This window comes from Fulmarus glacialis, unplaced genomic scaffold (genome assembly GCF_000690835.1).
Source record: "Fulmarus glacialis isolate BGI_N327 unplaced genomic scaffold, ASM69083v1 scaffold1773, whole genome shotgun sequence".
Taxonomy (NCBI): domain Eukaryota; kingdom Metazoa; phylum Chordata; class Aves; order Procellariiformes; family Procellariidae; genus Fulmarus; species Fulmarus glacialis.
Window position 1 is genome coordinate 174 of NW_009202050.1, and position 20,889 is coordinate 21,062.

The 20,889-nt window shown below is 41.1% G+C and overlaps 1 protein-coding gene across 1 annotated transcript in view; it reads left to right on the forward strand.

Annotated features, from left to right (window-relative positions):
• Nucleotides 1-268: 268 nt before the first annotated feature.
• LOC104072291 (nesprin-2-like) overlaps nt 269-20,889 on the forward strand; it is a gene marked incomplete at both ends in the record, with an annotated part of 39,653 nt that continues 19,032 nt past the window's right edge. The window contains 13 exons of the mRNA XM_009574129.1: nt 269-418; nt 2,752-2,922; nt 4,152-4,285; nt 4,599-4,803; nt 6,783-6,962; nt 8,416-8,544; nt 9,129-9,283; nt 9,627-9,774; nt 10,984-11,078; nt 12,469-12,703; nt 14,101-14,295; nt 15,076-15,201; nt 17,167-17,322. Of these exons, the coding sequence (XP_009572424.1) occupies nt 269-418; nt 2,752-2,922; nt 4,152-4,285; nt 4,599-4,803; nt 6,783-6,962; nt 8,416-8,544; nt 9,129-9,283; nt 9,627-9,774; nt 10,984-11,078; nt 12,469-12,703; nt 14,101-14,295; nt 15,076-15,201; nt 17,167-17,322 (2,079 nt within the window). The remainder of the gene's footprint in view (nt 419-2,751; nt 2,923-4,151; nt 4,286-4,598; nt 4,804-6,782; nt 6,963-8,415; nt 8,545-9,128; nt 9,284-9,626; nt 9,775-10,983; nt 11,079-12,468; nt 12,704-14,100; nt 14,296-15,075; nt 15,202-17,166; nt 17,323-20,889) is intronic.

Here is a 20,889-nt window from a genome sequence, read left to right on the forward strand (position 1 = left end):
TTCCCAAGCATGATGTCCAGTGCTCATGCTGACACTAAATGGACTGATTCTAGCTCTACCTGCAGGAGACTGTCTAAAGCAGCCACTGTCATTTTGAATTACTGTAAAGCAGCTTTTCTCCATCAGAGTTGAAATGGTGGTGGTGTTGCATGGCTGAAGAATTACACAGAATTTGCCTTGAAGAAGGAATGTTTATCTAAGCTAAGCTTTTCTATGGTCTCATTAAAAGATCTTATTTATCTTCCTTTTCTTTTCTTTTTTCATTCAGGAGCTAGAAAATCAACTCACAACTAAATCCAAAACTCTTGATGAGCTCAAACAGAGTTTGGCTTTGAATGGTAGTGCAGAACAAACCCCAGAAGCTCTGTCTCTCAGGATAGCTGAGCTGTGTGAAATGGTGGACAGCATTGTAAGCCAGGTAAAAACTTTGTTTGCATTCAGATTTCCTCCAGTACATATTCTTACCACCAGTGTTATTAATCTTCTTCATGCGATGGCAAGAGCTGGTACAAAAAAGGTGCAAAGTATTCCTTACTCTTAATCTTAACCTTTCTAAGAACTTCCTTTTAAGTCTTTACCATAATGTAAATTAATGTATTTACAAGGTTGAGAGAGGAAAAAAAAGTCTGATCTCGAAGTAGTTTGAATACAGGGGGAGGAGGGACAGACCCCCATCTGCAGTTTAAGAAAATAAAGAAATAGCACTGCTATTTTTCTGTTAGAATGAAAATGGAAACCTTAAACTCTCTTACTCGATCTGCTTCTCTTTCACAGCCTGGTCTTTCTCCCCTGTAGTACGCTGGTGGAAGCTACGTACTCCTGCCCTATTCTCACTGTCGCTTTTCCATCTCCCGGTTGCTCTTTCATCCACACACCTGGATGGCTTTTGCTATCTTCAAATCCTATGTAGTTTCCAATTGCTTCAAGGAGAGTCTGGCAGATTGGTTTCCCATGCAAATTGACTCCCCAGCAGTTTGCATTTATAGTTAAATTATCTTTATACTTGGAACTGATCTTTTTTATCTAGATGTAATTGATAGGTGCAGAAGATATAACAATGAGTACATTTATGGATTTAAATTTGTGATAATAAATAACCATATACTGTAGAGGATTATATGTGATGCAGTGATTGTGTTTATAGTTAAGATTCTCTTACACTTTCTATTATAAACACCTTGCTCTTGTTCCTCAAAACTTTGTGAACCCTGAACCCTTTTGCTTGAACTCTTCCACATAAGATGTCAGTCCAGGATGGGTCTGCTGCTTCTTGTTTTAGGTTTCAACAGAAATGATGTGGCTGTTTCTTACCAAGAAAGCAGAGAAATTTTTGTATGTGTACATGATGAAATTTTTTCATTCCACTGTAGAGCTGGGGATTGAATTTGGCAGGATTGACAGCCTAGTGCTTTTTTTATCTTACAGTCACCACGGGTCACGTTAATTTTAGTGTTTTTATGACTTAAGTATCAAACTTACAAACTGCAGAATGTTCTTACAGCCTAGTTGTCTGCATGTGTAATGAAACACCGAGTGCACCTCTCTTCCCATGGGTGACTGCTCTCAGCAGCAGGCTGTGATTTCAAATATAGGTCTAAGGAGATGTGATACCTTGATTGTATTGTCGGTTGATCTCAAGACTGTGAGTCTGTGGCCCAGAGACATTTCACGAGCACAATGTCTTTCCATCTTCCTTGTGTGGGCAGTAATTAGCTGCGGACTACAAAAAGCAATTAGAGATTCCTCCCACCTATACTATGATTCAAATGAGAATAGGGATGATTAATCCATCTACTCCTGCGTGCCTGGAACTAGGATGCTAGGATACAATGATCCATGCGGTCTATTTAGTGTGCGCTATGGTGTAGAAAAGTCTTCATTTTCGATTGTGTAGATGCATAGTCAGAACTGAAATCTTGCATCTGGCTTTGCCAGGTCCCGTGGAGACATGCTTGTTTGCTTGCCTGGTTTTCATGCTCTTCTCAAATCATCTGGTACTGATACTAAACTAGATGAATTTTTTGCCTAATCCAGGACATGCCTTATGTACTTACCTGATACAGAAGGATAAAAATGTCAAATTACGCTGAAGAAGGACTGTGGTTTTGTGTTTGCAATGTCTAGGAGTATGTGGCAAATGGAAACCATGCTTGCCCCCATATAGATTAAACAACTGTAATAATGAAATCATTTAACTTTATATGAGAATCCTGAAGTTCCTAGACTGTGATTCAGGCGGGCCTGCATTATTAGAGCACAATGGCGTAAGAGGGATGATAGCTGTCCAGAATATTGTAGCAGCATCGTCTTCCATACGAAACAATTTCTGTTCAAATTTTCATTAAACGGAAACTTGATCTCTGGCTCAAACTATCTGCTTCCTAAGAAGATTAAGGCTCTCAACTTCCTCCCACTTCAGGTTAATTTTGGCAGGAAGGAGTAAGCAGTTCATTATTTCAGTACTTTTTACTTCTTGGGGCATTCTGGAGTTATGGCTGACAGAATAGTGCTACCTTGAACTCTGGTTAAATTTTTATTTCCAGCAAATTCTTATACTTCATTCTAAATACTGTTTACTGCTTGGTTTGAAGCCTGCACAACTCCTTACCGAGTAGGAAAATACTCCAACTTGTGAAATTCTTGTGGATTGTCATGGAGTGAGCATTGAGCTTAGATTTTTTAAGTCAATTTAAAGGTGATTTATATGTCAGGACTACCCAAGAAATAGTAACAAAAGTTGTTCGTTTGCAGGTTGCACAGTTAAAGACCTCAATGCAGTCAATACTGGAGCAGTGGAGAGTATATGACGAAGTTTATGCCGAAGTCAGCCTGATAACGACAAGATATTTGTACTGCATAGACCAGTGCAAACCTTCTGTAGTGTCATTGGAAGCTTTGAAAAACGAGGTCAAAACTCTCCAGGTAAATCTACTCAAGCTGTCTTATTTCTGTACTTCCTTCTGTGCCTTTAAACAAACAGACAAACAAACTCCACTGAAAAAGACAGAAAAATTTATTTGAGCAACTTCCTCTTTATTATAGTGCCATTGAAGACAGTGGAATATTTTTTTTTTTAACCTCCAGAGGCACTGAGGACTATTTTTAGACTTCTTTATTTAGCACATAAGTTCAACTTTGGTGCAATTTAGGAACTAAGGTTCAAGAGAGAAGTACAGGTCAGCTGCTACCATGTCTGCCTTACTGTGGGCTAGCAGAGCCTCCATTTTGGATTGCAAAGATCCTTTGACGTTTTAGTCTTCTGCACGTGCTGGAAGGCATCCCCATATGAAGCACCAGGTCCTCATGCCCCCTTGCACTACAGAGTCCAGATGGACATGTACACTCCACCACTATCCCGCATGCTAATGTCTACTCAGTCCATGTCTAATCCACATGGGCAGCAGGAAGTTTGGCTGAAAATACAGCTGGCAAAGGAAATGCCATCACTGTATGTGTTTGCCTAAAGGTAAAAGATGTTGGTTCTCGGCTCATTGATTGAAAGGAAATTTGCCCCTTTGCTTGCACTTCCCAGGGAAATGCCCTGCCATAAGGCTGTAGCATAACCTAGAAGGAGATGCCTGTGCATCGATGCTGGGACTCAGTGCAGAACTGAAGGAGACCTGGGAGAAAACTGGTGAAGGGACCATGTCTCTAGAACTGTGATTTGAACACTCCACTTGGGGTACTATGTCCCAGCTGCTGTGCTGGTGACCGCTGACACATTTTGCATTAAAGCATTATTTGCACTAAAGCATCTTTCCGCATATAAACAGCACTAGGGTCAAGGTCCAGGACCCAGGATTCCCCTTCCCAAAAGCTGTGGCTTGGGTTGGGTGGGTGCAGCAGCCCTGGGTCACAGCAGGCAGATCCCCAAGCCTGAGGTTTCTGATTCCTCCAGCACAAAGTCAACTGTTCAGTTGCCCTCCAGACCTCAGTTTAAAATAGGCCTCCTGAATGATTTTTTAACTTGGACCATTTCACATCTCTTTTAACTTCCTAATTTTTAGGATCAGATGTTAGATTTTTCACAAACATTTTAATCCGTGCTGCAAACGTGGGGCATTATTGCCACCCTCTCCCTACCAATCTGTAGGGGAAGCTATATTTAGGTCGCTCATCTCCACAACTAATTCTAATAATCCATTTTGCAGTCTCTTCAAGATGAATCAGAGAACGGTGAAGAAAGTTGGTCCAAGCTCCAGGCTGCTGCCACTAACCTGAAGAAGAATTGCTCCCCCTCCTTTGCAGAGATTATTGAACAGAAGTGCACGGAGGCACACACTAGGTAAGCTTGCAAAAAAGACCCCCCGTTATTACTATTTAAAAAAAAAAAAACAGTTGCTGAGGCGGGACTTGAATGTCTCTCAGATTTTTAAATCTATATTAATACGACTCACCTGTCTAAGGGTACCTCTGTGAGGAGTAGCTGATACTACCTTTTTTGTGATGGATCACAGAGCACAAAATGGTGCTGTGTCAGCGGGCTTTCAGTAACATGGGTATGAATGCAAAGAGACTCCCACAGGAATCCTACACCAAGTCATATTCTGGAGGAGAATCTGCTAGGAAAATGCTCTTATCCTTTTATATGTTGGTAGGTGGAACTCAGTAAATGAAGACATCACAGATCAACTGCGGGCAGCACAAGCAACCCTGCAGCTTTGGGAGCCCTTTGATACTTTATGCACTGAGGCAGCAGCCAAGTTACAACAGCACAAAGAGCAGTGCACTCAGCTCTTGGATGCTCACATGCCTGAGGATAACATGATAGAAACCCTGAAGCAGAGGATACAGGATATAAAGGTACATGAATATGTTTCTGCTGCCTGGTACAAACCAGGATTTATTTTGAGAAACAAATCAAAAGAACACCTTCTTCCCCCTCCTCCCCCAAATCCAGTCAGTGGAAACCATAAAATCTGTGGGTTTTTTCCATTAACAGGCACCTTTTTATTTCGCTTAAATACTTTGCCCAGATCCTGAGACCAAACCAAACTAGTGTTAGCATAGGATGAGAAGAGAGCAGAAGGGAGCAATCATATTCCATCTCTGCCCCTTTCTGCTCTATACAAAGACTCAGGCCTGTGTTGGAAGGAATCATTAAACCAAAAATGATCTACTTTATGGGGCACTGCTTGGGAGGAGAGATAATATCTACTAGAACGATAGCTGGAGAAAAAAGACTAGTTATCCAGAACACAGGACCATCTTGAGGTCTTCTGCAGTCTTCAAATTGGTTTTAGTTGGGTTTAGTGCTTTTTTTGGCCTGGTCTGATAAGTTCACAGATTTCTGAGCTTATTAGATTATTCTAAATGCTTCTGACTTTAGGCAAATGAGATGTCATGCTGAGACCACAGGGTACATTTGACTCTCTCAGGCAGCAAAGCTGTCATTAGGTTCTGACATTTTTGGTTTCTTCAGACTGCAATAAAGAAATATAATAATCCTTATTTCAGGACAGAGCAATGATTTATCATGCTTTATGAACCTCTAGCCACGTATTCGAAGAAGTCCAAAGTACTCCATTTTGCATGTGGCCAATTAAGAAACCTTACATTATGGGAAAGAGAACTCATATATTTCTTCCTGTGTCAGAAACAACGGACAGCAGCAAAGCTTAGAACAAAACATTTTCACTTCCTTCTGATCTATTAATGGCTGTGACATAAACTCATCAGTATGTCAGCAAAAAGGCATCACATTTTCTGGAAATTTTTGGGAAGAGTTTTGTACCTACTAAGCAAAGCATGAACACTAGAGTGCCATTAGCACTGTAGATCCTGTCCTGTTATGTGTGGGTAGGACACACGGAATTTATTGTGTTTTTTTGAAAGTGGTGAGTTAGAAGAATGGGGATCAGTGATATGGCATATGAGTTAACATGTATGTGAAAATATGTGTGCATTACAAAACTGTATTTTAATCTCTCTACTCTTTTCCTCTAGTATATATTAGGAAAGATTATGGTTTTATGGAACTGTGTCGCCACAATAAATAAAAATAAAGTCCTATATAGAGAGTAAGAAATCAAAATGGGTTATTTACTAAATGGCTGAAGTGGAGTTTACAATATGATCCATTCCAAAGACAGGGGTCAGGAACTAAGAGTCATTTTGCTTTTTAGGGAAACGTGTCTACTCTTCGCTACCAATCAGAAGTCTTTGTTCATTACTCACAGAAAGACAACATACAGTGGTAAATTCCAGGGGGTTTCATGGCTAAAAGTAAATGGCAGTTGTCCAGGTCAAAAAAAATAACCAAGTACATTGAACAAGTATAAAATGACTCCCATTGTTCTTGTACTGCCTTTAGAGTTTAATTTTATAGCATCATTTCTGTAGTAAAGGGGACGAAATAAAACCAAAACCATAGTCCTCTTGTCACTAAGGGATCCAAAATACTGGTATGTTTGTAACATAATAGCATTTCTCATCTGCAGTGTGGGCCAGTTTCTCCATCTGCTAGTGTAAATCCATTCTGTAGAGAGGGATATTCTGATTTGTCTCCCTAGTCTCCTCTGTAGCAGTAGTATCCCACTGCCTGAAGTCACTGGTGTTCCATTGAACTTTGAACTGTGCCTTTCCCAGCACTGTAGTCAATGGATGCAATTCCCATTATCCTCCGAGTAAAAGACTGAAACTTTCACCATAGCTGAATTTGGCTCCCGGAGATCAACAAAAAGAGCTTAGTTACAGCAACAAAAGATACTAAATGAAAGTGGCACATGAATGACGATCTGATTCATTTGCTGACTTTTTTTTCTTTCCCCTTCTCTCATCAGAATTTACAGCATGGCCTTCAAAACATAGCAGGATGCCGTACCCAGATTTCTTTGCTGGCTGATAGGATAAAACAGCAGGCTGGGACAGCTGCACAAGCCATTCTGTTGGAGAAGCTGCAGCCGCTCCAGAGAGCATCCTATTTGGAAAAGATGTTGCAGAGGAAGTTAGATGAATTTGAGGTATTTTTTTGAAGGTTAAATTAGCTGTCAGTGTGAGGTAACTTCTTCACTAGAGCCTTGTAGTTCTTGAATTGAAATGAAATTTCAATAAAACAAAACTTGACAGTATGACCAACTGTGTAAAGAAACAATACATGAAGCCAGAGGGACAGATGAAGGAAGGGTTTTACCCTTCGTACCTGCTTGTGTTGCTCTAAGAAGCCTTTGTAAGTGGACCTATTACAGTCAAACAGTACAGGACCCTCAGGTGATTAAAGGTTAGGAAATGTATTTTTATTCTATGAACTTCGAAGTAAGTTGTAAGCTTTCTCAGCTCTGCCTTGGAAAAAACCTAAGGGCCTCAGTTCACTTTGATAAGAGTGCACACAATGTGCCTAAAACCAAATGGAAAACTGTGGTCATTTGATGTAATTTTGAAGACCAGATTCATATCCCTGTTCAGGCAGAATAGGGAGGGACCTGGATCCAGGTTTCCCCATATGATGCTGTGCTCACAGGAGTGCTGTGGGATTGACTTCCCCTCTGCACAGGTATTCCTGAGAAAACTTCCATGCAAATGTACTGCTGTACATTTACTGATGTAAAACTAGTTTGTTCCTGTGAAAAAGTCTGGTTTCAATGAATTACTCTGTTCTAATGTAAACCCAAATTCATCAAGAAATTTTCAACCGGCTCTATTGATGACTCCATCTACCAGCACAGTTCAATGGCTGGAAGCCAGATATCTTTGTGAAGGCAACAGATTTCTCGTATTCCCTGTGAACTTCTTGCTCCATGAAAAAGTTCATTTCTGGGTAGTCATTTTCTCTGGTGTAGCCATGTAGCATTACCACAGAACTGTCTCTCTCCCCACACCAATTTTTGCCATTCATTCCTTATAAAAATGTTGCTGTTTCAGTGTTCTTAGAGATGTGGAGCTTAACTCTTTCAAGAAAGAAAAAGCTTCCCCAGTGCTCTTCTCCCTGACCCAAAGAAACCAACCTAGTGAATAAAAAAGTTGAATTCCAGCCCTAGTTATTTCTCTCGACAGAGCTCATGTAATCTGTACAGCCTTGGCTGTAGGCACGTGGGAGCAGACCCTGTGTGTAGCTCAGAGGAAGCTCATTTTCACAGGTTTCTTCCCTCTGATAAACTAAGTTTTGGCTTTCCAATTTCACAATAAATCAAACAGCCCAAAGCTACAAAAAGGTATTGCAGATGCCCCTATTCCTTCTATACATTTTTATGAATCTCTCAGGATTTAGAGATTCAGTTTCTGGCTTTCTGCTTTGGCTTAAATTTTCCCCTTATGCAGTGTAAAAACAGAAAAAGTTCAGTTAGTGAGTTATAAATACATTGGAATTTGGATTTAACATCTGTTTGTTTTCCTGACAATACTGCTTATTGCTCCTTTTTGTATACTGAATATGTATATTAAATCATAATTAACGTAAATATGCAATATTCACCCTAGTTCAATCTTTTACAACTGGAGGATTTCAAGAACTGCCTTGAAACACTGGAGGGTCATGTCAAGAATTGCACAGATGCCTTCGATAGTCTCTGTCTAGAGGGAGAAACAGACAACTCAGAATTGCTCATGGTAGGTTTGGATTCTTAAGTACAAAAAGATACATACTTGGGATTTAAGTGTCTGTAGAATACCAGCTCTTGTTCAAGAAACTCTTTGTTCCCCAAGTATCATAGTTACAGCACTTCCATCAGAGTAACTATAATCTCATCCAAAACACAAAAAGCAATGATTTAAGTTCATAAAAACTCTAGTCCATCTCCTAACCCAGGGTTTGAGATTCAGGTTGCGACAGTATTGCAGACCAAATGCCTGCATGGAGGGGAGGAAAATCACATAGATTTTGGGTTGATGGAAGATCTTTTTCCCCAGCTTTGCTCTGGACCTACCCTGTTGCCCTCAATGTAGGGTACGAAGTAAATCTGCAAGTACCAGCTCTTGAGTATCTGTTCAGTACTGTTGGAAAAGTGGGCCCTGTGTAAGGGAATTGTGACTTTTTTGTTTCTTATATTCTTCAAAGTTAACACAGAAATGTTTTTTGGTTAGCATTTTGGATGCATAACGTTCAGATGTTTCCTACAGAAAAGACTTCTATATTTCTTTGAAATGAAAGAGAGGCAGTATTTTTTGCAATTAATTTATTTTATTACTTCCAGAATCATACACTGGAGCTTGCTGCGCTTTCTCCAAGCATAGAGAGTTTGAATGAAGCAAGCATTAAGGTGCCACTCAGTGACTTCACCCTGAAGAAAATGCAGAGCCTGACCCGGCAGTGGAGTCAGAAAACAGCAGCTGCTCTGGAACGCTGCAGGTCTGAAATGCAAAAAAAAAATCACTACTAAGCATTTCCTTTTCTGTGAGGAAAATCAAAACCAAATTAAAGCATGGGAAGTCTTGCAATCTGTTCTCAGCTTTCTCAGGGGCTTTCCAAGTTGAATTCCTGCCCTTTCAATTTACTCCAGATTATTCAGTGGCTATTTGTATTCCAAGTCACTTGAAGCAAAAATCTGGATGTTCGTAGGTGAAGAATGTAGCAAAGTGCCAAGCAAAACCTTACTACATTAGTGTTACTAACTACCATGTTAGACCATATGCAAACATATCCAGAAAAACAAGCACCAACACAATAGTTTCTGATAATTTTTGTTTTACAGTGTGCTTGAGGGAACTCAAGATGATGAAAGGAAATTCTTTCAGAAATGTGAAAACTGGATGAAATTCCTAGAAAAAATGAAAGAGGCCTTAAAAACAAATATTCCAGGACGGTTTGAAGAACTGCAGAAGCAACAGAGAGTATATGAGGTAAAGCTAACTCTAAAAATGGAAGCATCTTCTTGAATGGTGAAGGTGGGGGGAAATCACTAGAAAATACTATGCCTTTTGAAATTAGATCTGGGCAGTGTTGTAGAACATTTCACTCTTGACATGTGGCCTTAATCAGAGGAAAACTTTGAAATGTGAAAATCCTTTTCCAAAATGGATGAATCCCTTTTTGCAGGGATCAGACCTTTATGAGTGCATCCTCAAGAGTTGCATCATGGAAGTCCTAGATTTCTCCAACCCTGAGATTACTCACCTGTCTGCCTGTCCTACAATACTGAAGCCTGTGGCAACTAGCTTGGCACTTTGCTGGCGATCTGGCAGAAACCTTACCAGTTTCTGAAAGAACTGCATTTAAAACGAAATCTTTTCACAGCATATTTCCATTTTGACCAGTTGTTAGATTTTAGTGGAAATCTGTTTCACTGGCATTTTTCAAACACTTGCTATTTGTTATAGAGAGATGGTGCTTTACACATGTATGACAGTATCCATTCAGAGAAGAAGGTACACTGCATGCTATGAGTAGCATGTGGATGCAATTCTAAGCGAAGTGTCTATCTATAGACTTTGTCCTAGCGGCGGGAGGATGGAAAAACAACCAAAATACAGAAAAAAAATCATGTGGTAAATGCTAAACATCATGAGCTGTTAGGGTGAGCTTTGTGTTGCTGCAATGGACCACAGCTTCACACTACCCAAAGTACTGCTGCTAATTCCATGGGGTGTTAAGTCTTTGCACATTAGTGATATTCATTAGGGTCCACAGAAAGTTATTTTCTCTCTTTTACTTAGACCTCTACAATTCATTCATTGCAATGAAATTTGTAGAATAAACTTTTGCTATTTGTGATAAAGAGTAAATTCACCCTTATATGTAGCTTTTTTATACCTTTTTTATGGGTTTCTGTCTAGACTGCATTTCTCATTCGTGAGTCCAGCAAACATCAGGCCTCAAATTACCTGTAACATACAGCTCCTGGTGGGTTCTGCTATCACATATGTGCAAATTTCCCCTGGTATCCAAAAAGTGTGGAATCTTTTAGGATGTATTTGGCACTAGCACTTGAAAATAATAGAGCTTTCAGCATTTAAAACTAAATAAATGCTGTCACTCTAGAGCAGCAGAACCAGCTTTCATAGCAAAAGTTGTTCAGTGAATAGTTAAAACTGTTCTCATGTTTTTTTCAGATGCTGCAAACTGAGATTTCCATAAATCAGCAGACATTTAATTCTATCATAGCAAAAGTTCTACTCTTCTTGGAATCCGGAGAAGCAGAGAAAAGGTAATCTATTTGTTTTTCTCCCTAAGATCTTGGTAATTCAGTGAATGTGCTCTCTGCCTTGGAGTCGGTATTGAATCTTTGCTCTCATGAGGACATAAACCCAAATTCTTGACTGGGTTCACTCTTTAAATAACCCCCTGGCACATTTTGCAGAAGTGTGAGGGGGTGCAAGAAGAAAGAAATACAGGTGCCCAAGCCAGACGGCATTTTGGATAATAACTGGATGTTCCGCCTAACAAAAATAATTGCTCGTGGGCAGGTGGCTTCCTTGTCTACTGCTACCCCGCAGTCGCTGAAATTGTAACTGCGGTCAGCAAGCTGCCTTCCTGCAGAGGGTAATGATGATGCTGCATATGAAGGATCCTTTCTCTCTTCCTAGATCTCTCTACTTTTTAAAGTGCAGAGGTGTGAGACTATCCACATTGCCCTGGCACGCATGACAGGGCATTGAGTCATCGGCCACGCAATCCAAAACATATGGTAGCTAAACCTGTTTTTTATCAGAATGATCTTATACTTTTCTCTTAATCAGTGTAGAGTGAGAAGCAGCAAGTAATACTTGTGAGCAGAGGTTCAACTGCCTCAGGCATTTCTGCTGTGAAGACATTACCCCTCTCTGCCAGAGCTTTCTGCTCCCAGAGAGTTGGCAGGACAGTGTGTGTGCTCCCCTCAGCCACTTCAGTATGAAGTCCCTAGCTTGGCTTAAAAGTGCCAGGGAAGGTAGGGGCTTAAAAGTGCCAGGGAAGGTAGGGCTAAACTAAGCAAAGCTGCTGGGTTTTTGTGTTGAAGCTAGGCCCACAAACACAGGTGTTTGTATAAGAGCTACTCTGGGGGCCATGGCCTCCTGCAGAGGAGCAGAATTGATAGGTGGGAGTTGTCTTAACCACTCCAGCTAGATCTGCTGGATCATCTAATCATGTTGTAGGAGAGGCCAAAAAACTGCTTGAATGGGTTCAATAACAACACAGAGCCTTTTCACTTTGCAGTTAGGTCCCGCTGCTGAAGGGTACAGTGATGGTTGAACTCCCACTTACACCCTGGTAAAAGCACAGATCAATTTTGCAGCGTAATCAGAGATCTTGTCTCACTTGCATTGACCACCTTCTTCTTCAGAGAAGTGTTTACTGCATATTGTTTCTGTGATTGCTGTACTATATATGTTGCTATACCACAATAGCAAGAATGACTTGCATTATCCATTCTTGTATCATGTAAAAGTTTCTTTGGATTGCTTAAAAGATGGAATACAGAGAGCAGGGCTGAGCTTAGGGCTGCGTAGAGCTTTTTGCATAGTTGGGTATTGTAATTGAGAATGGAAATCCATCACAATTATTGTAAAATGCAGCCTTGAGGTCAAAATATATTAACACTCAACACTTGTCATCTTCAGAACAGCGTTTATTTCCAAGCTCACATTGCTGAAAGAGCAGTGGCAGAATGTTATCCGGATGGTTCAGCAGAGGAAGAAAGATATCGATGAACTTGTGAGCCAGTGGCAGCTCTTCAGGAGTTCCCTGCAGAGTCTGAGCAGATTTCTTGCTGATACAAACAGCTTCCTCATAGCTGTGAAGAGTCAGGACTGCTATAGCCTTTACCAGCTTAGAAATCTAATTCATGATTTCAAGGTACTGTATTTATTTCTCATAAATCTAAAACCTGTGTTTTTTCTCAGACTGAAACAACTTCTGTCCAGTAAGGTAAAAAGATTTAAAATCACATGCTTTTTGGGGAAAAACAGTTGCTGACACGTTTTCTTAAAGCTGAGCACAGATGAGAAAACAATGACATTGTGAAAGGCTCATTATACTAGGAAACTTCCTGGTCAATATTGTCATTTAGTAGCCTTGTATGCTTTAAAAATATTACTGATATGAACATGGAAATGCAGGGTGCCAGGGAGATTAGGCAGCAACCCTGGTCAGCAGGTACCCTCTAGGTCTGTATGCACTTATTGACATGGCTGCTGAATATGTGGCAAGACAGGCCATGTGGGTCCTGTGTACGCAGGGATGGGCAGGAGGTGCTGGGAGCAGAGGATAAAGCACTTGCAAGGGTATCTGTCCTTGGAGCCACCACTCCAAGATGCACAGCTCTGGACAGCAGTTCTTCAGGGCAGTGAGTTCTGCATTTTACGTGCAGTGGAAAAAAGTATTTTCCTTTATTAATTTTGGATATCTTGGTTTTCCATTTAATTATGCACCTCTTTGTTTTACAAGAAAGTAAAAACAAGCAGTGAATGTGATGGTTGCTTAAGGCAATCTAAAACCTTCAAAAATACATTATTGAATGCTATTTGCATGGTCCAAGATTTATTGTGTTCCCACACACCTAATGTTGATGGATTAATACATTACCAGTATTCCATTTGTCGCTTGCCCTATTTATTTCATCTTTATTTTTACCTGCTGTGTAAAGATGATATTCAGGAGATTTTACAAGTTAGTGCTCATGCTTTTCCTTAGTGAGAAAAGCCAGAAAGTCCTCTCCCTCCTACTCCAAATTGCCCTTCCCTCCTGCTGTTGTTTTACAGGAAGAAACAGTGATCATATCTGCTTGTGTTACAGACCAATTTGTGTTGTAGGCAAATTATTATTGATGGCTTACTTTACTTGGAGTATGTCATGATTAACAGAGATGTTATCTCTGAAAAATTTGTCTTAGTTGTTGATGCTAGAGGTGCTAAAAGAACTTAAACTGTTTTTTTTATTCTGAATAACTCATACAACTGAATTTCCATCCTTTTGTAACTGCTGCACTTCCACTCTATAGATTCAGTCTGTGAAAAGCTATTGTAGAGTTTTATAGATCAGAAGGTCAGAAAGGATCTGATTTTTCTGAAATTAAAAAAGTAGATAGGAGAAGATCTATTCATTACACTTTCATGAACGTGAACAAACTACTGCCTTGTAACTCCCTTTGTGAGTCTTCATTTCTTCCCAAGTGAAGTGCTAGGAGTGCGCTTCTAAAGCTTGCTAAGAACAGCTTAGAAGCTTAAGATTTCTTGTTTTTTTTTCTTTTAAAGAGCAAAGCAGTGATTCTTCAGAGGTGGCAAGCCATGTACTCCTTAATCATCGATGTCGGGGAGAAGTTGCGCACTGTTTCTGATCCCGAGACCAATGCTGTTCTCCAGGAGGAGCTCAGCCAGTTACAGCAGAGTTGGGGGGACACCCAGGTCCGGCTGGAAAAGAAGAAGGTGCAGCTTAGCAGCACGCTACAGGTAGATGATGCCCTCCCCCAGGGAGAAGTGGCACCTGCTTCTCTGGTGTTGGGTCTCAAGAGCTTCCCTGCCCCACCATCCCCAGGGCTGAGCTCTGTAGCAACAAGGCAAATGCTGAGCTGCTGCTCGCTGCCACGGGGCTCTGAGGGAAGTGCCTGTCATGTGCCACCAGGGCACGTGGGAAGCTAAAACTGTGGTCCTCTGATTCTCCAAAGGAAAATGGAGTTGGCATCCATTTGTTGCTACAATGGATGTTCCCACTCTGATTGTTCTCCTGCTCACCATGGCCTGGAGCTCTCTCTTGCTTCAGGCCAAGAAGCCTGAGCTAAAATTTAGCTTAGATGGAGTTAGCATGACTTGTTGCTCCTCCTGTTGTTGCACCTCTGAACAGAAGGGTAAGTCATATTTATTTCCTTAGAGCAATGAATTTGTTTTCATGGCTAGACAGCATATAGGTATGTCTTAAAATTGAATACTGTTATCGATACGATTCCTGCCCAAAAACTATGTTTAAAGCCTCTCGGGTTGGACAAAACAAAACGAGCAGAAATGCTCTGTAAGGCAAACCTTAAATACAAGAGAGGATTCAAGTTCTGTAAATCCATGCACCAAATTCTTGTGGGTGGTACTATGTATCAAAAAGAAAATCCAAATAACCAGAGCACATGATTATTTACTTCAGTGGGTTGAAGAGGTTATTTTGTAACATATCCATGTGGTTCGATATGTCATGATAAAGTATCTTCATCTTTTATAACTTCCTCCGGTCTCCCTGAGCAGAGTTGGGACTGCTGTGAAAAGCAAACCAAGGAATTAGGAAGCAGGCTGCAAGAGCTAAAGGAGAAAATAAAAGATCCACTTCCAGTTGAACATGAAGAGCTCTACAAAGCCAAGGAACACATTAAGGTATTGAACAGCCATATCATATTTAAATAGATGTAATCTTTGCACAACACCTGATCCCTGTAAAATCAGTTTTCCCTCTTACCTGCTCTTCAGTGACACTGAATTTCTCTCCTTTATACCATCCTGATTGTTGCCAGTCAGCAAAGTCCAACTGACCAAGAAGATTACAAGAAGAGTAGCAGTGTTTGGATTTTTTTTCGTGCTGCTGCTCCCTTTCCACAGTCTGAATTTATAAAATAAGCAGTTCCTCAAACAAAAGGGAAAAAACTCCCTGGTCTCAGCTCAATTGGCTGCTATGCTAATGGCTGAATCTCCCTTTTTGTTTTCCAATCCATTTTGGACAGGGAGCTCCTCAGGCGAGAGACCTTGTAAGTCTGCAAAACACCATGCATACCTGCGGGATCTGAGAATGATTAAAGACAAGGAAAATTAAGAGTAAGGGAGTGGCAAAAGCCCTTGCAGCCCATAGTGCACCATGAAAATTAAATAGCAAGGAAAGCATTTCCAAGGGATAGGAGACATTTTGTCTGGACTGGTCAGTCTTTCATCATCCTTTTATGAAGTGAATTGTTGACCTATGTAGTGGGAACAAATAAGCTTATTAACGAGCGAAGGCTTTGAACTCATTATCAGCTGTCTGAAATCTTCTTTGTGAGTGCTGGCTGCCTTTCCCACGGCAGCAGTCTTGCTGTAGCCCTGAATTATTTGTGAGATGGCAGCACGCAGCTCCTGCCTCTTATTCCAGTAAGAGAAATTCAGCCACAGAGGCGTCAGGGTCAGACAGTGCCAGTGCAGTTGCTGCTCTTGGGTGTCACAGTATAATAAAATAAAGGACCAAAATGGCATGGGGGAGAAGGGGCCTCCTTTCTTCTCCCTGCATTTCACTCTTCTATGGAATGAAGCTGTTTTCCTCTTAGGAAATATATGAGACTAGCAAAGTCCCAAGAAATTCCATCATTAGCTCCATTAATGCAGGGATTCGACCCTTGTTAAGATATATAAATGCATGTATGCATATCTGTAGGGAGTAATTTGTTGTGAGCTCAGGTAAATTTTAGTCTCAGGTTTGTTTTTTTTTTTTCCTCCAGTGTTGAAGCAGATCAGATTTTTTTTTTTATGATTTAGATAAGTGGTTGAATCAAAAGACCTGTGAAAATGCGTGCAGGGCTTGGAACCAGCGCACTTCTGATACAAACACTTACAATTTTTTTCCCTTTAAAATGAGACAAATTGGATCCTCTATAAGAGCTTTTTTTGTTAGAGGAGCCAGTGACACTTCCCAGCAACCGCCTTGCAAATGGGACCTAGTACCTCGTGTGTAGAGTATCCTGTTTCCCAGCTGCATGCAGTGGTGACAGTTTTAACACTGCTAAGGAAAAAGCATAACCTTGTTATAAAGGGAAAGGGGAGTCTGGGGAACAAAGCAGAAGAGAGAATTCTGTGAATGAGCAGTTTAAAAGCACTACTTATCTGACAAATCTGATGAAGTGCCTGTGAAATCATTCATTAGAGAAGGGAATCAATTTTATTTTTTTAGCATTTAAATAAATAACCTGAAATTGGAACAAATGCAGGTGGAAAGCAACTTAGCAAAAATAATAATTAAAAAAAAAACAAAACCCAAAGAAGTGGGCAGTTTCTTCTTGGATATGAAACCCCAAATGCTGCCCTGGAGCATGGGGAGCTGCAGGGGGTCAGGCAGCGTTTCGGCACTTTGGGATGCAGCGGAGGCTGCTGCTGCACCAGTTAATCAGGGGCAGCTCTGCCCTGGGCTCCAGTGGGCTCCGAGTCAGGCCCTGAGCCAAATACACGGGGACCCCGTCCAGTCCAGCTGGAGAGCGGTGCACAAGCGGCTGCACATTCCCCTCCTCTCCTCCCCCACAGGCCAGGCAGGGGATTAACGAGCAGGTTTGGAAACCAGAGGAGCTTAGTGCCAAGGCTTGTTCTGGGTGTGTTTCCATGCAGGAGCTGGAGCAGTCGCTGGCAGACTGGGCCCACAACATGAAGGAGCTGCGGGCCATGAAGGTGGAGCTGGCTCACTGCATCCTCACCGAGGACATGATGGTGCTCAAGGAGCAAGTTGAACATTTGCACAGGCAGTGGGAAGAGCTCTGCTTGCGAGTAAGTCTTCTGCCTCCTCTGGGGTTTTACAGCGGGATATTCATAGGGCCTGGCAGAAAAGGGGTAGCGGGTTAGCAGAGGGGATTTCTCTTGGGGTTGGCTCACTTTTGCAGTCTTGGGTGGGGATGAGGCTTCTCCTGGTGCAGCTGACCAGGGCTGAAGTTTGCCCTTTGTTTCCTGGACACAGCCTGCTAAGATTTTTTTGTTTTTTCTTTTATTTTGCAAACCCTTTGTAACTGGTGAGTGCCTGAGTTGCACAGAGCTCAAATGCAGCTGTTTACTGAAATAGGTGGCTTTGTTCTGGGCTGCCAAAGGGCGGGCGGGAGGGAGAGAAGATAAACACAGGAGTTGCCTGAGGGCATGAAGCAGGGAAAGGAAGGGGGAGGTCTTTGCAATCTGATGGTAAAAAAAATGCTGGGAGAGTTGATAAAGAAAACTTGCATGTGTTTAAATGCTGACTTCTTGGGTTTAAACACATTAAGAACTGACTTGTCTTTTCTGTAGCAGTAAAATACTGTGAAACGTTTGCATTCTTTGTGGCTTATTGCTATATTACACTTAATTTAGTGCTGCATATAAAATTGCTGGGGAACATTTACCAGCAAGGTCACATGAACTTGATTCACTAAGTTATTATGCAGTTTGAATGTGTGTTTACTTTGCCCTGTTAACAGGATTGGAAGAAGTAAAATACTTTGGGGTCTTAAGTTACTCTGGATGGCTCTACATGCCAGCAAGCCAAACTTTTGCCTCTCTTTACTCACAAGTCAATAGCTTTTATTTTACAGTTTGTAAAGAAGTATTGAAGCGAGTTAGTATTTCATGTCTAACCCTTACTCAGGCAAAGGTAAAGCAATATTGGTGGGACTATTGCCAGAGTAATGAACAGCTATGCTTATTTCACAAACTTTGGTGTGATGAAATAGTTATTTGGGTTTATTTTTTGCGTTGCAATGCAAAAGAAGAATTTAGTATCTTTGCCTTAAACTGGATGGTTAATCTACAACCAGCATTTTCTCTGTTACTGTTTCTGAACTCTGAAAATAATTCCAGAGACACCTTCCCCCCTCCTGAGAAGTATAGGCCATTATTTTTAAATCAGAATGCCTGAACCATTTTCCTAATGGAGATCTGTAGTTAAGCCTATAAATGAGAGAACTTTGTTGTTTTTCCTTTTTTGGTGAACTGCTGATGCCTGCTGTTTCAACTGTGGTGAACAGCCCTGAAAATTAAGCTATCTTTTGCATGCACCCCACTACAGTCTATCCACGTAGTAATTTCCTGTCGTAATTTAAGTTCAGATTTTATTCAAAATTTCTATTTTAATTTCCTGAGGGAACAACGTTTAGTTCAGTCTGTCTTGGAGAGAAGAAGGGGGTGACATTAATGTGACTGTGTTAGGCACACAAAAGTCTGTAGTGGGAGGAATCTATTCAGTGTTGCAGCGGAGGGACATACTGAAATGTTTACACAGCCCTAATGAGCCTCTGGAGAGCCTGCACTGATGCTCAGCGCTGGACACGAGGGTAGGGAAGCAGACTTTATCGGTTCTGCTGCTAGCACATCTGCTTTGTTTTGGCTAACAAATTAGAGGAGTTTGATGTATTGTGTGAAAAACAAATCTGCAGTATAAATGCAGAGGGGTGAAAGCCTTTAAGAGCGAGACGCGGCTGCAGCTGTCACAGCCACGGGAGAGGGGCAGCCAGATGCCTGTGCTGGACTGGGCAGGGACAAAAACACACTTAGTGAGCAGATGCCCTCAAGAGATTAGCGTTCACATAGCTGCCCTTGCAAGGTACGTGTTAGGTCAGAGATTTAACTATTCATATCAGCAAGTATCCTGTCCTAATGAACTCTAGCATACGGGTTGGGCATGGGCCTTGATATTCTTTTAGCCTCCCTTGGGAATGCTCAGATTGCTCCTGCATCACACTGTGGACGCAAAATGGAGCTGGTACCGGGGCAGCTGGTCCAAGGAGAAAGTGCTCAAAGCAATGGCTTGAAGGGCTCATGTTCCTAGAAGCTTGTCTGGGATTTTTTGGCTCATTCCTGTTTTACCCCCAATCTGTATTGCTTACCCAGCTAAAAGATGCTTCATGCTCATAGAATCCTGCCTTGCCCCATGCTTAGGAGGCAAAAATGGAGTCAGGATCATTTCAGGATTTAATGATGGTTTTGCTGACATACATAGTCTCTTCTGCTCACCAAGTTAGCTCGTCTCCGCACATGGGAGATGCTGCAAGTGGTAGAGGAAGGATGAGGGATTTACCCTTCATACCTCTGAGGCTGAGGGTATGAGGGAGCATCCCAGAGCAGAGGCCCTTTTAGGGAGACTTTCTGAGGACCCTGGGGTCTCCAGGAAACTACTTCTCATTGAGAACTTTAGAGATTGTTTCCCTATGCTTTTGGCCTCATCTCTTTGCTTAGATCAGCATGAAAGATTTAGAAATCATTTTCACCTCCACATCCCCTCCTTAAAAAAAGTCAAAATTTGAAGGACAAAGCAATATAGTGAGAGATCACTTGGTGCCTCCTATTTTTATCCTGGTGTTATGTGGAGCTGGTCTTGCTTCCACACTACAGACTTAAACTTCACTCTGAAGTACAAAACAGTGTTAGAGATTAGTCTAGGAGAATCAATAATGGAATTTTGAGGAGTCATATGCTGTATAAGGTGCATGTGAGAGGTGAAGAGGGAATGTTCCCTGCCATGGGGTGATATTTAGATGGCCATTTGCAGCTAAGGGAAGCAAAATGTTATGCTCAATCTTCGTTACTCAAAAGTTTATTGATAAGGGTGAGGGATTAGTTGTTTATCTTGTTTTGGTTTAGTAGAATTTGTACCATTTTTTCTTCCTTTGTCCCATACATCTTAGTACAGGGATCCATCGAAGTAGATAAATGAATACAAATATATATTTAAGACTCTTAGGCTAGAAATAAGTACTATTAGCTAGTAGAGCGGCCCTGCTTCTTTCTGAGATATGGGAGCAGTGCTACTAGCTTTGCTGGTTCAGGCAGCAGCAGACCTTTAATTTCTCTGTCTAGACAATTTGTTTATCTGTCCTGGCAAATGTAATTTTGAGGAAAAAACCTATAGTTTTCAATAAAAAGCATAGATTCTTGACGCTGTTTTTTTTTTTAAATTCTCCAAGAACTGGTGAGCAAATGGGAAGAAAAGAGGGAGATTTTTATAGAGATAAAATAATTGCAGTCAGTAGTTGCAAAGTTCCTCTTACAGTTGCAGAAAAATAAGAACTTACCTAGGTGTTATTTCTCCTGTGTTATATATGAGACCGTACTAAACAGTATGTAGTAATTATATATTTTATATTCCTTCTTTGTTTGGCATTTTCAGGTTTTCACTGAGTAATATTTAAATTGTTATATAAGCTTATTATTTATAAAGCTGTCACTCAGTTTAATTCTTTCGAGGGAGAGAATCTGGTGTTTGCTAGTCAACTTTTGGCCCTGCTATCCAAAATAAGATGTAATAACAATCTGCTTGCTGGCTTTGAAAAGAAAGCTAGAGATACTTGATAACTGCTCGTGCAAAATGGAATATGA